General features: G+C 36.3%; 1 protein-coding gene across 3 annotated transcripts in view; it reads left to right on the top strand.

Annotated features, from left to right (window-relative positions):
* The window catches only part of dpr8 (defective proboscis extension response 8), a 365,949-nt gene that overhangs the window by 289,466 nt on the left and 60,420 nt on the right, over positions 1-16,063 (top strand). For all 3 annotated transcript variants that reach the window (XM_036366258.2, XM_070110386.1, XM_070110387.1), the window contains one exon: positions 12,130-12,299. In XM_036366258.2, the coding sequence (XP_036222151.1) occupies positions 12,130-12,299 (170 nt within the window). The remainder of the gene's footprint in view (positions 1-12,129; positions 12,300-16,063) is intronic.

The raw sequence follows: 16,063 nt of genomic DNA, 5'->3' as shown, positions 1-16,063 counted from the left end.
TAGTTGGCTGATTTTGAGAAAAACGCGTTTAAAGTTTTAAGTGACTATTACAGCTGACCTCGAGCGCTGACGTTTTTAATGCTGTATCTCCGATAGAATTGCAATAACAATATTCTAGAGATTTGTAAAATTAAATAAGATCATAAAGAAAAATCTATTTTCGAAGCCGTGAAACCCATGTAAGCCCTTAATGCTTCCGAAAAGGTGTTGAGCTTCTTAGTTTGCCTGAAATCGAGTTCTGAAGACAATATAGAAGAGGCTTTTCGAATATATCTAAACAAAATTCACGGATAGCTTTTCGAGGTAAGTGGCTCTACTATTTTAGGGGTTTTACCATCTATAAATGGCTGAATAAAGTTTAAACTTTCCTTCTAAATTATTATTTTAAGCATCAGTACATGCATAAGTATATATATTGCGTTTTACCTCGAGGAAAAAATCGTTAAACCATGTTTACTTGATCTCTTCAATATGATATTTTTACGCATCATAATTCAGCCACTCCTCTTTAACCCTAACCTAAATTTCCCAGTGAATGTAAGTCTACACAATAAACTTATCTCTCAACGCCGGCGTTGCTCATAATGCTCCACTTACATAATTTCATCCGTGCATTGTCCGTTGCGCCCACACAGCACACAGAACACACAGAGCCAAAAGCCAACAGCCAGCACTTAATGGCGACACGAGTTAATTGCCATTGCAGCGTCTGCAGTTGGCAGTCGCCAAATGTGCAATGCGATTTGATAAAGTTGCCATTAAAGTCACGGCTGCAGATAACGGCACTTAACGTGTAAGGAATGCGCACTTGCATCTCTGTATGAGTGCGTGTGTGTGTGTGGACCAGACAATGTTGCGACCATTTAGCTGCCAGCAGTCACCCAACACACTCGCACATGAATGCACGGAAATATATGTATGCATGTATGTGTGCATGGTTGCATGTATTGGTTTGGATTATCCACGACAGCGCTGCAATTGGCCATTAACGGAATCATTCGCGAACGATTCATTCGCTTGTTGGCTCAATTATGCCAAATGTGGTAACTCGGCTCGAGTGTTGCTATTGTTGTGCGAGCACTTGCGGTGTGCTGTTGCCTGCATTTGTGTGCACTTGAGCAGCTTTTGCTGCCTGTGTGTGAATTCACACAACCAATGTGTGTGTGTGTGCCGGCATGCTCGTTGGCACTTGGCCTTACTAAAATGTAATTCCCAGTTAAATTACAAATAATACTTAGCCTTGGAAGTGTATCCTGCAAGTGGCCCAATCGCCCCATAACTTTCGCCTGCAAATTTAGGTCGTCGCATTGGAGCGTTTGTTGTAGAATTGCTGAGAAACCCCTAGCCACTGCTATTTAAATAGTTAGCGAAGCATTTGATAATTAAATTAAACAGCTTTATGCAGTGCCACAAGGAAGCCGATGCAAATGTTCTGTTTGGTATTTTACAAGTACAATATTATCTCCAGTAGTTGGGGTTGAATTGCAGAAAATCACTGATGCAATCGTGAGTTGTAGAATTTGCTTGCATTTTTCTTTTAATATAACGTAACCTTAAATTATTCTTTTACTCTACAGATATTGTTTCCGACTTTTGCACTTCCGCTTGTATGGATAAGCAAAGAAAATCATATCCAAGCATTACTACGTGGTAAGATTCTTTTAAGATTTATGTACCACCTACATAAGTACGCTTGGTGATATTAAAATGGTATTCTTCTTTCACAGTAATGTGAATTTATATTAAAAATCGTCTTCAGAAACACCTCAAAATTTTAAATTTTCTTCTACCAAAGTAGCCGATTTCGGCATTAAATTTGAATTTTTTTTTCATTGCAGAGGTCTTCTTATCCAAATAATTTAAAATGTTATTAAGAAACAATTAAAATTAAAATGTTTTTGCTACCAAAGTGCCGAATTCGGCATTCGACTTCAATTTTTTGATTTTTTCATAAATTAAAGTTTAATTAAATATGTGCTCATCATTATTGTTTGACGAGACCATTACTTAGCGAATTTGATGATGGGAGAACTTCTCACCAAATTCCTGTACCTTCGCAAGCCAATTACAAAAGAAAAAATAAAGATAGCCGTTGATTTTACTGACCGAAAATCACAACGAGATAATAGTAGAATGTTGAATTTGAGGATGCACATAACACTGTGGGTCAAAATAAAGAAAAGAGCGATAATTCGAAGGATTCATTGATCTTCATAAACATATAGACGTTTCTTGTTCAATTGGGTTTTCCTAAAAAATTGTATACAAGAAGTCCAAAAAAAATCGTGCTAGTAGTTTTCTAAATATAAAATTTATATTGTTTTTGGAAGAGACAGAGAAACTACATTTTGTTTAGGACTAAATCACTCGAAATAAATTTGGTTTGGACATGTGCAATTTACATACATATTTATATCAATCAAAAATTAGAAGGTATACAGAAAGCTGGTACCTCTTGAAGATAAAATGAAGTGCTGTGATAAGATAAGAAACTAAAACTAACACTCCAATCTACAATTCTACTTGTATATTAAAATTTGAGACTGGAAGTAATTGTCAAGTATTGAGAAGCTTATATGTTATAAAATATATCGATTTATGTCTATCAAGATCTCAGTGTGAGCTTGAGATTTGTATAGAAATCGTAGAGTTTTAGAGTTATTTCCTGCACGTGCGGATCGGAAATAAAAATATTTCCTTAGGCTAACAAACGAAGGCGAATATAAACAATGTCAATATAAAGAAGCTCTGAAGCTTCGGAACAAGCGCATCCTCGAAGAGACCCAATACTTAGGTTACGTTAGGTTAGATGGCTGATCCTTCGGCATGGCAGAGGGATCTCACTTATACTGTTATACTCAGTCCTTTGTGAGGCCAAAAAACACCTCTAGTTAGATATTAGCTATCGGCAAGGCGCCCTGAACCTTTTATTTTTGCTATTTGCTAAGTGTTTGAGATTCGCGGTGTTTTTGCCTTGTTCTGGCAAAAGCGCCACATTCGAGGAGGATATGTTGAAAGTTTTCTATCTCATCTTCTGCCAAAAAGCTGATGCAGCTGGCATCTGGGCCCCGACCAAATACTTGATTTTATAAATTTTTTTTAAATGTTTTTTTATTGCAAGATAAGATGAGTGATTTAATCTCCAAATAAAAAAACGCTTGAAGAAGGTACATTCATCAGTGCCTTAAGCATTTTAAGTCAAGCATTTTAAATCACTTACGACTTATGTATAGGTGTGTGTGCATATATTAAGTTGGGCTTGGCATTTTTCCTTGCAGATTGCAACACATTTAATTTCATTTCTGCGGCTGCCACTGACATCTGCGGCGTTAATTTCATTTTCTTGTCAGTGCGTATGTAAAGACTAACATACACATTGACACACAAAATGTTTATGGCCATATGTACATAGGCCTGCCTTATGACCGTTAACCTGCCATGTACTGCAGTTGTAAATGTTGCAAATGTAATTATTGCATGCAATTAATTAAACTTTGAACTTTGAGCCAAGGACTTTAAAACCTACATGTATGTATGTGCATGCATAAGCACATATGCATAAGTACATGAACCTTATGTAAACAGTGAAGCACTGCAAGACAGAGCGTGCTTTAAAAGAACAACATATTTGAAATGTAATGCAAGCGTATGTACTCGCATTTATATTGTAAGTGTGCAAACGCATTTGCATAATATGTAACATTGCATGTTGAATGTGGAATATGTTGTAGGTTTGTAGTACAGATTATGGTTGTGGGATTACCTCACTTTACTTGCTTTCTCCTTCTCACGATGTTTGTTACACATATACATATATATATATATATGTATATAGTTATACTTATGTATGTATATACCGGTGTTTACACACCCGCAAGGCATTTGGCCGTACTTCACCTTCTGTTTGTGTTGTGCGGCTTCTTGCTATGAGACAAATGGACCAAGCTGCATGCTCTGAGCCGTCGCCGAAGAAAAAGTTGAGGTTATAAAAGAGGTTTTATGTTAGAAATACATGTTCGGGGTTTTTTTATGGCTATTCCAGGACAACTGCGGTTTGAAGAAAAAACTTCTTATACTCGTACTCATGTGAATCTCAGAAAATGAAGAAGGATATGACCCACACGGTCTTCTGAGATGCCTAGGTTAGGCGAGATGGTTGATCCCTCAGCATGGCGGAGGGATTACACTTAGACTGTTATTTTCAGTACTATGTGAAGTTAGACAAAAAAAAAACATACCTGTATCGGCAAAGCGTCCTGAACCTTTCACAAATCTGCTAAGTTATTTTATTTATATTTTTGCTATTTCACCTGGATGTCTATGTGTATAAGAATAGAAATGTTTTTGCTTTGATCAGGCAAAAACGAGACATGTCAAGGACGTGTGGAGATGATCTATCTCATCTTCTTTTAAACAGTTGATGCTGGCATCCGGTAAGATATTCAACCTTATGGCATCAATCCCGATTGGACAGTGTCCAGTTAGAACTCCTTCCACCATTGAAAGGCAACCTTCTCTTGCTGAGAATGAAGAGCTCCGTAGACCTCATCCTATTTAGCCCGGGCCAGAAGGACTGCAGAGCTGCTGGTAGTTGGCCAACGCTTGCTGAGGTGGTTAATTCTAATTCTTTGGCATATATTTTTTGAAGATTATCATTTGAAAGAGAGTTGAATCTAATTTTCGATGACTCGCTCAAGCATTTCGACTGGTAACTGGCGAATGACACGGGTATTGTTTTGTTCCAAGGCCTGTCGCCCAATCCCCATACAATCACCACACAGAAAAAAGTCTAACGGTGTGATATTACACGATCTTGGCCAATCGACTGACCCAAAACGTGAAATTATCTGCTTATCGAAGTGTTCTCTCAATAAATCCATTGATTGATGCGATGTGTGGGAAGTGGCGCCGTCTTGGTGAAACCAAATGTCGCCGAGATCACGAGTTTCAATTTCAGGCATCAAATAGTAGGTTATCATATAGTAGCAATAACGGTCGCCATGATAGTTACGTTCACATCGGCATCATTTTTGAAGAAATAGGGACCGATGATTCCATCGGCACACAAACCACACCAAACCGTTGTATTTTCTGAAGGAAATGGCTGCTCCTGGATCTCTTCAGGTTGCTCTTCATCTCAAATGTGTCAGTTTTGCTTGTTTACATATCCATTGAGCCAGAAATGGACCTCAGCGCTGAACAAAATTTGGCTCGAAAACGTCGAATCTTTTTAGAACCATTTAAGAGCCCATAGAGCGAAGCGATGTCGCTTGAAAAGGTCGAGCGGCTTCAGTTCTTGCACAAGCTGTTTTTTGTGTGCTTTCAATTTAAGACTTAGACGTAAAATGCGCCAAGTCGTTCCATACGTCAGTCCGAGTTGCTGCGAATGGCGCCGAATCGACTCTCAACGGTCTTCGTGTACACTCTCAGCTACGGCCACTATAATTTCTTCACTGCATGCCGGACATAGTCTATTCGGTCGAATATTATCCAATAATGAATGCTGGGTCTCAATAGTGGTGATGGTGTTGGGAACTTGGATCTCCCATTATATTGCGTTCAGTGGTTAGGTAGTTCGTATGTAAGATACGATATGAAACGAGAATGTACTGCACGATACTATAATTATGTGTGTTTCATGAAAGTTGTCGAATATAGTCTGCAACGAAATATTGGATGTTAAGTTATAGGGTAACCGACTAAAGTACTGAAAGATGCAGTCTCTCTCACACAATGGTCTTTCGAAAATAACCCAACTAATTGGACAAATATTCTTATGAAATAACCCGTTGCCATAAACAATTCGTATAAATCAACTATTTATTAGTTTAAATCATGTATTGACACCAAAGATTTCTGTAAATTTTTCTTTTAGTATCTTAGACTAAATTAACGGAACTACTCGAAGTTCTTGAAAACGGCTTATCACACAAACTTTTCCTACGCTTGAGACTAAGTGTCGGTTTCCATGTTCATTCTATAAATGTATTGGAGTTTCGGGTAACCGTGACTTGATGCAATGGTTGACGCATTGGTAAGGTTATTCAGATTCCGTTTGTTAGGGAAAACCGCGGTATTTTTCGCTAGTCAGATCCAAGATTTCTTTCTTAACTGAAACGGAGTTAAATTACTTAGCAATATGCTTTCTACTTTACGGTATGCTATACTACGCCGGAATTTTTCTCCCATACAAAAAAACTTAAAACGATTAATAATTTGTAGCATTTATCAAGTCTGCAGAGCCTAATACAACAACGAAAATTTGCTATTATATAACTTTCTAAATCAATATTTTTTTTAAAATTAAATTAAATATATAATATTTTATTAATAAAAATGGAACAAAAACTTTATTTCTATTTCACGACACTTTTACTAACCTAAAAGTTTAAATTTTCATAAATCTGTTGCAAGGCGTGCTTTTACTATCGCAGTGATAGCAGCGTTTAATAAAAATTTCGATATAATAACCACAACAACATGCCAGCACACCAAAGAAAATGCCCTTAATAATGGACAATGAAATGTTGTGCGTGTAACGATATGCCTGAGAGAAAAGCGGCCATGAACAGAGTACAATGAAAGTGAATAAAAATAATAAGTACAAAATTGTAAAATCAGATAAGAATATCCGCTGGTAGCGCAATGTGTTGTAATCGCATGCGTGAATGAGTGCATTTATGTGTATAAATGTAATGGTAAATAACAATCGTGAGCACGTGAATTACCAACACATGCCTACAATAGTGCAGATAGTATCGGAATGTGCGTTTAGAGACTATAACTGCGTCTATTATTATTATTATCTGCGTTTAATAAAAACTTATTCACTTTAATAATGGCGCAATGTTGCACGCGTGCGGCATAGTTGCGCCAATTCAACACACTGTAAATATTAAATACTTTTATTACGGCATGCAAATAGATATCTGCGTATTTATTTGTATGCGTAAAATATTGTTGCATACAAGAAAAAAGCGATTATAGCGATAAACAAAACTAATATGAGATAAATTAAAATCTACTTTTAAGTCTTCGTTATAAAGTTATAATAATATTAATATGTGAATATTTTGTTATAATATAAATGGTTAGTTTATGTTTTTGAAACAAGTCCATAGAAAACTTAATTTTCATAACTATAAAGGAAAAAAAAACAGAAATGAATATCTAATTTTTCAACAATGATAAAAGAACACTGTAAAAACCAATTAAATTAAATTTCATTATATGCTCAAATCTGTTGTATTTTAGCGACAACACGTTTGTATTTAGAATTATTATGTGTTATAATAATTATAAATGTTAAAAGTCATATTAAATTAATTACAAAATAAGTATAATGAATTTTTTGCTACACGTCAGCACTAAATTTATTCGGAGCTGGCGTCATTGGTGAGCAAAGGTGGCATCATCACATTCATTCAAAAAATATTTCGATCAAATTGAAGAAATGAGTGACGTCTTAAAAGACCTCTCCGCACATGCCGACTATTAAAATTCAAAAGGAATTACTTGACTTAGTAAGGATGCCAGCAGGCTGCAGAAAATAGATTGTACAACTATACTACAATTGTAGTGGAAGCTGTCAAGCTGCATAAGAAGAAGAGACTATGCGAATGAAAGTTTTTTTATAGGAAAATAATCGCAACTATGGGTCGAGGGTGGTTCAGATATGACATAATAAAATGAGGGGGTTTTAATCGCCGTGGTTACCCAATGGGCCTGCTAAAGGCAGCAGTTTGCGTCAAACAACCACCATACCTACTTACCTACCTACCCAACTGAGCTCTCCATTTCATTCTTTCCTTTTATCAATCGCCTAGCCAATCGTTCTTGAAATAGATTTTAAAAAACTAGTGAGATGTAGAAATGATGCTTTCCGAAGTAAAAATTGGTCATTAACAACACTGTAATTTTTTTTAGATCTGCTTCGACGGCTCAAACTATGAATATTCGAAAACGCTGATTTTAGTTTTTTAAATCACAATACAAAAGTGTTTTCGGCAACATCTATTAATTTTTTTCTAACATTTGGCACAATTATATTTTTCGCCAGTCTATGTATATGTATATGAGATACAAGAAATATTTCAAAAAGAAGCAAAACCAATGAATAACCTTCAACAATTTGGCCTAATACTATCGCAAGGATTTAATAGCATTAATATGAAATTATTCAGTCTTGCTAACACTTACAAACAGTCAGATGTCTCATCACTGTAATTTTTCAAACTAGGAGAAATAACCTACCTAAAGACAGCAGGAACTTCGTTGTTGTTTGATTCTTTTTTTGTGATAAAATTTTACTCATGTGCTATATCTTGCTTTGAATTGACACTTGAACTGTAAATTTCAAATTTTATTGAAAAGACGCTCAATTCTGTCAACAAAAACCCCAAATAGCGTAGCTATTTCTGGTTCACCAAGCCTTGAAAAATAGTGAATCGAGCAAACAGCTGGTATAAAAGATGGAGATTAATACGATTAAATAGACATAGAAAACAATCATAGCATCATAATGAGGCATCCACACTCACTCTCTTCTATTGAATGCAACTGGAACACATGTAAATATTTATTATGAGATTAGAGCTCAGGCAGAGAGAACACGAAAGTGAGGAATCAAAAACTGCTATATGGCTGAGTCACAGACAACTTAAGCTTCAACTTTTTCTTCGACAGATGAGTTTGATGTTTGTCTTTGTATCAGCAACAGTCGGCAAATTTATTAATTAATCACTTTATATCTATAGTTTTTAAATTTTATCGAAATACAATTTGGAAACATGAATGTAATAATGTTTAGTTTAATCTGTTAGAATGAAAAAACTAACAAATAGTCGCTTTCAAAAAGCAACTTTATGGAGAACTTTTTATACCGTAAACAAGGAAGGTCGGGGACCCCAAAAAATAGATATGAAAATGGTCAGTGTGACGTTCTACATGAAATTTGCTAAAAGTTGTTGTCCAAGGCAGCGTTATAATTTCCGAACATATTATTCACTAGTGGTGACTAGGCAAATTTTGTGTTTTCCGATCAAAAAATTTCATTTTCTATAGCCCAGACTCTTACAGTTGTTACTGGCATAATTTACTTAACAGTAATATATGCCTGTCAAAAAGAAACTTTGTGGTGGCAGCGTTCTGGCATGGGCGGCATTTCCTTTGAGAGGTAAAGAAAACTGATTCTTTGTGCCGCCTAAATTGAAATCAAAACAAGTAAGGAAGCGCTAATTTCGGGTATAACCGAACATTTTATATTCTTGCAACGTGCAAAGATATCTCAAAGACACTATTTGTGCAAAGTTTTATCCGAATATATTCATTGATGCTTGATTCTGGAAAGTGAAAGAATTATATGGAATTAAAATTGTGCTATATGGGAAGGAGGCGTGATTTTGGTCCGATTCTGCCCATTTTCACAATGTACATTTTCATAGGACCGACAGAATAATGTTACGTACTGAATTTTGTTGAAATTGGTCGAGTAGGTCCGGAGATATTTGATTTCACCTAAATTGGGCGCTGCCACGCCTATGATCCAATTTTGACCCCGGCTTCTTTAAAGCTTTCATGTATCATCCTAGCGCATTTATCGCGCTTTAAGTAATTTTTAACAAAACAGTTATATGGGGCGGGGTTGTAAAACGACTTCATCCATTTTCACACTGTCGGTAAGGGTTCTTTTAGGATTTCTCCTAAGCGGATTTGGTTGTTGTAGCTTCAGTGGTTAATAAGATACGTACATTAAACCAATTCAATGATAAAAGAGGGAAAAGGAAGCAAATTTAATTTAAGGATACGTTTAAACGAATATGTGGCACTATATATGGTATATATACCGTTACAGGAAACTGAATTTTAATCATAATTCTAACCGAACTTCCCACTAAATTATCTCTCCAATATTTACACGACATCACTTAGCCGTGGGCAATGTTTACAACCAACTGCCCAGCTTCCGCTTGACAACAAAAACAAAACTATTGTGAAGCATTTATTTTATAACACTCAACCTGTTTGCGCCTGCAGCGTTGTGTGAAATTTAATTCATTTTATATATTTGTTATTTACAACTTATCAAACGCGGAAGATAATTGCAAAAGCACACACACACATGCGCACACATGCATACTAATACATGCTAAAGCTTTTAAATCACTTTTTTGCTCGAGTCACTGGTAATCGCAGTCCACAATGTTGCATTTATGTAATTGTGGCATGCCACAAGTCCATTTAACGCTTGCTTGCAAAGCACTTTGTTGTTGCTATTGTTAGTTTTATTTCATTGTATATTTGCCATTCGCCTGTTGGTCGTTTAGCTGTTATTTGTTTTGCTCCGACGAACCCAGCTACTCTTTTTTCCTTGCTACTTGTAGCATGCAACGTGCTTCGCATACCGGCCCCAACTATATACTGTGTATGTGCATTCATATAATATCTAACTAAGCCGCTAGCCTTGGATCAGCCCTTTGTCGACACATCGTTTTGTCCCATTTGCTGTTGTCATTAGTTTTTATTAGTGAAACGTTGTTGTCCGAACACACTTGTGTCATTTGCGTGCTTGGCATTCTCCTCCGTACTCCAATATATGTATATGCACACGCACACACACACCAACACCTATATGCAAATATTATATTGTTTGTTGGTGTCGTTTTTGTTGTTGAATCCTTTGTTTGACACCGCTCGTGTTGACAACACTTAGTCATTATACAATAACTGACATTAGCACTTTATAATTCATAATTGCTAAAGTTTGCAAATAACGTGCCAACATGCGCACACGCACACTTGCACACACACAAGCGATCGCTTGCAAACACATACAGACCACAAATGCTTGCTTATACAGGCATAATCTCTTTAATGCGTTGCCCCCTGTGGTCGTAAAATTATGTAAAATGCTAAGTCATTTTGGCATTTGGCTCTGACGAATGGGTGATTTGGATTCAAAACTTATGGGCGTTGGTGGCGGAATAAAAATTATTGTAATAATCAACAGAAAACATGGAAAAAATGTTATGAAAAATAAGTTGTCAGTATTTAAATGTTTATTGCTTCTGCAAGGCAGCAATAACAATAAGTCAATATGGTCACCTATATACATACAAATATATGAGCATCATTATGTAAAACAAAAAAAAAAAAAAAATTATCCAGACTCTGCGCCGTTGAACATGCTAATTTTGGTTAGGAGAGTTTCAACGGTATCATTAAAATAAAAAAGCGCTTTCTACTGGCAGAATCTTGCTATTAATTTATTAAAAAAAGTTCAAATAGCTACGGACGATTGATGGTTATATAAGGCGTTTAATAACCCAACGAATACCCCCTGAGTTCTTACTGGACACTGTTGAATAGGCTGGTAAGACTAAAAATCTTGGCGGACGCTAGTTGTTCAAGTTGTATGGAGGAGGGTGAGGTGGAAATATCTAGGCAATTTTTCCTTTTTTGTCCAGACTTTGCACGACTGAGGCTGAAACATCTTCGTAGTATTACCTTCGGCAAACCAGAAGACATAGCCGCGTCTGACGTTGGCCGTCTCAAAAAATTCAAGATAGGCTCAAAGCGCATTGTCGATATGCAAAAGTCTTATGATAGACTTAACCTAACCTAACCTATGTAATCCTAATTGCTAGTAACGCGAAAATGTCTAAAAATTCAATATCAGCGGGGTGATGTCATTTCATTGCATCCTCACTTGTCCCTAACCTTACTCTTTTAGTTAACCCCGATAAAACGAAACAAATAGGTTTTCAGACTGATTCTGAACTGTTGACAAACTCTAAGGATAAACTCTTATTATTCTGATGGAGTTATTGGTATGTCTTCATTTCAGAATTACTTATCTCGTATATAAAGCGTACGAGAAGTGTTCAAAAGAAAAGGAGAATTTTGATTTTTCGCGGGCTGTTTATACTCGATATTTTGTTTTATTATTGTATAATCGCAGACATGTGTTTATCATGTGCTTGCATTAGGAGTCCAATTCGATTAGTAGTGTTTTTGACAACAGAAAAGGTTAGTCAAATCAATATTTATATATAAAATTGTAATATTTTTATTAAATGGCAATTAAAATTAATTTAACCATTATTTAACATTTCGTAATATGTTTTTCAGGTTCCCTTGAGGGCGCCTCAAAACGCTTTTTCACCGATTTTCTACAAGACATGCCAACACCTGGCACTGGCGGCCCCACATTCGATACAACCGTGCCGACGAATATAACAGGGCTAGTCGGCAAAACGGTGAAACTCACTTGTCGAGTGAAGAATTTAGGAAATCGAACTGTAAGTATAGTTATATGTTTATACAGGCACATGACAAATTTAGCTTTGTGATATTTATTTGAAATGTAACATATGTTGATTGAATTGTTCTAATATGTTTTTGCGATGGAACGCAAAAAAAAATTTTTCATAAAACTTCAAAAATAATGTTCGTTTAATGCAGCTTCAGTTTAGCACTATCTCACTTTATACGATTTTAACAACGTCATTCAATTTTACTTTAGAAATTCGAAACAACCTTATTAATACTAAAAGGTAGTTTGATATGATGAAGTTTTTTAGTAAACTGTGTTATGGGAAAGTACACATAATTCAGTAACGGTGTAAATATTTTAAAATAATAATATCTTGTTGGTCGTCCAGCAATAAAACTATCAAAATATATAGATAGCAGAAGCTTTCATCATCTTTTTTTTTTCTAGAAAACGCATGTGGTTACAATATTTGTGTAGGTGAAGCACTCCGCTAAATTTACTTTCCTAGCCACCTTAAGTCAAGTAAATCTAACATTAAGATACTTGTCATACCATAAACAACAGTAATCGCTCAATTAAATTATTCCATAAATGATATACAAGTATATATATGATACATACTGCCTGGTGGTCCGATCACGGTCATAAAAGAATATTTGCTTAAGCGTTTAAAGCTCCTGAGTATTCAGCGCACCCATTGGATTTTTGAGTTATTGAGACGCATGAACATATATTGAGATATAAGATATATGCATAGTTTTGATGCCCCGAATGGCGACATCACATTTTTAAAGCAGCAAAAAATTCGAGCTTTAAAAGTCACAATATAATCTGAGACGTCTCTTCGTAGGAAAAGACAGACCAAAGGCGGGAATTTTTATATTGGAAAAAGTTGAGAGAATTGAAGTTAGTGAGAATTTATTAGCTGTGAAACAATAGTATGCAGTAGCAGCGCCTCCAAATATCTACTGAGGATCTAAGCGCTGTCTAATAATATTCAACAGCAGTTAAGAATATGTACAAGTAGGAAGTAGTGGTTGCTCTTGTCTGCCCTCACCTTAAATAACTTCCCAATATCTAAAGCAAATAGTTCTTCCTAGTTTTTCTTCTGGTTTCACTATGAAAATGTTATATAAGTATATGTACATATAGAAGTTTACTGCAGTAAATAATAAACAGTAACTGTAATAAACTGTATCCTTTACAAACTAGCGCAAAATATTTTATATCAATAGCGCTTTGAAATTTCTGCCGGACTCTACCATATACAAGTATACAAAATATAAATACAAATATGTATTTGCCACCGATTTTCTCTTCGCCAACTTCTGCTCGAATGCATAACATTGTTGTAGGTAGGGAAAACTTGCTTAATTACTTAATTGCCGAGCATACAAGAAACCAGACAAAAAACTATAAAGTGTGAAAGAACAACAACAACAACAACAACACAATGCCGCCGTTACAAACTATCAAGCAAATAATAACAACAAGAAGCAACTAGAAAGATGGGTAAACAAAAGCACTCAACTTATGGCAGAGAGCGGGTGAGCGCGCGGCGGAAGTAGGCAGTTGGGAGACTATTACATTGCTTATTATTAAAATTAAATTGGTTTTTTTGCTAACAAAAAATACTAAAAGCATAGTAAAGCATCGTACAGCTGGTGACTAAACAAAACTATCAGTGTTGGAGATTTTGCCGAAAACTTCGGCAACTCGGCGTGAGCGCTGCGCCGTGTGATCGGAGTGTTTTGCAAAGCTTTGCTTTGTAACGGATATGCGGCAAAGCAACCAAATCGGCGCCATTACGCAGCGGGAATCACTTTTGTCGCAGCCTCTAGTTCGACTGCAGTGTTGGCCTGCTTTTCGCGCCCCTGCATTGTGAAACATAACTGCGACTAGAGTTTTGTCAGCGCACCCGCCCAACACCGAAGGCGTGTCGGAATGCGCCCCTCTTTGTCTACGCTACACTACACAGCTTTCACACTGTTGACAGGCGAAAACACTTTGGTGAAAGTTGTAATTTCATGCGTAAATTGTTTGCGCTTTTTCCTGTTGCTGCCGCCACCGCCGTCACCGCCGTCGCTGCTGCTGCTGACACAAACAATGTAATAGCTAAATATGTTCTTTGTTGCTGCATGAGAGGTTGTGTTTTTGTTGCTTTTGTGTGGGACAATGCAAAGAGCGAAAAACTGTCAAAGCGTCGACGCGGCGTGCCAGCAACTTTCAGCGCACAAATATAGATGTAAGTTGTGTGTGTGCATTTGTGCCAAAGTGTTGCTTTGCGTGATTTCTGCGTTTATTGTTGCAATTTGTCTAATTTTGTTGAAAATGCAGAGCAAACAAATATTTTCGGCGCATTTTTCACTTACTACTTTTAAATCTTTTCACTGCTTTCATCGTTTTTATTAACCCGACAGTCGGGCTTTCGGCAGCAAGTTAATTTGTTGGTTCCTCAATTTGTGTGTGTGTGTTTGTGTTATTGCCTTTGCATTTTGCAGCGCCATTCGAAATTAATTAACTGCAGGAATTTTTGAGTGCACAAAACCTGATGCCGACTTTTTCGCTTTTTACTCGCAAAAACATACGATTTTCAAAAATGAGAAAAAAAAAATCCGACCACTTGGTCGCTGGGTTGGGGGTTACATGCTACGCGTTTAACTAGTAAAGTTGTGGGACGTTCACAATGTGCGAATAGCCGACTAGTGAGTGCAAAGTAGTTATTTGGGTCACCCTTATTTCGCACCCCCTCTCACCCTACTCTACATGTGTATGAGCGTTGTGTGCTGGAAATGGGTTTTTTGTGCTTGTGCACGCAATTATGTGAAAGTGAATTAAAGTTGAATGAGCGCGAATAGTTGGCCAACAGGGCGTTGCATGATGGGCGGATGGGCGCTTTTAACCGTTTTTGCTAGCTGATGCCTCGCAAACTGGGTTGGCATAATTGAAAATTGTACTTTGCATTACATCCGCTATAGTTGTGTATAGAAAATGTGAAAATCTACAATTTTTTTTTTCGTTTAGAGTATTAAAGCAGTGTTCCACTTTCTAGTGTTCTTTGTGAAATTAGCTAAATTAGGTTGATTTTAATAAATTTTTTTTCTGTTGCTTTGAAGTTATTTCAAGTGGAATCATCAGTTGGTGAATACGGTTGAGCTCGAGGGTTATTGACTAAAATTTTAATATTTCGGATATTAGGGTTATGGAAAAATAATAAAATCTGTTACTTGTTTAATTGGGAATATTGCGCAATTTATATTAACTTCATATACAATTATCCGTATGTTCAAAGAGCGATTTTATGATTCACAATAAAACTGGGTGCTGTCAAAACGGTGGTATCGTATATTAACCACACCCACCTATGTACAAAGATAATGTTGAAAACTACTTAAAGTGCGCTAACGAAATATGTCAAAAGCACTAAAATATCACAGCCAAGATGGTGCTAAGGGCTTTCTAGGTCGACGCACCGCCCATTTTTAGCTGAAATTATACCATATATCTCTAAAACGACTAAAAGGATATAAAAATATCTTTATCTGGATTTTAATCGTTCAGTTTATAAGGCATATACGTATTTGCCACAATAGTCCAATTTTAACAATATAATCGAAGATTCCAGCGTTGACTTAGGCAATAATTGTCAAATAAAAAAACGTTCCTTACAAGGAATTGATTTTGATCTGTCAGTTTGTATGTCAGCTATATGCTATAATGGTCCGATACCGACTATTCCGACAAACGAGCACCTCCTTGGGGGGAAAGAGTGTATATAAAAACTTATAT

This window comes from Bactrocera oleae, chromosome 5, assembly GCF_042242935.1.
Source record: "Bactrocera oleae isolate idBacOlea1 chromosome 5, idBacOlea1, whole genome shotgun sequence".
Taxonomy (NCBI): domain Eukaryota; kingdom Metazoa; phylum Arthropoda; class Insecta; order Diptera; family Tephritidae; genus Bactrocera; species Bactrocera oleae.
Note: the sequence above shows the minus strand (reverse complement) of the source record. Positions and strands in the feature narration are given on the sequence as shown.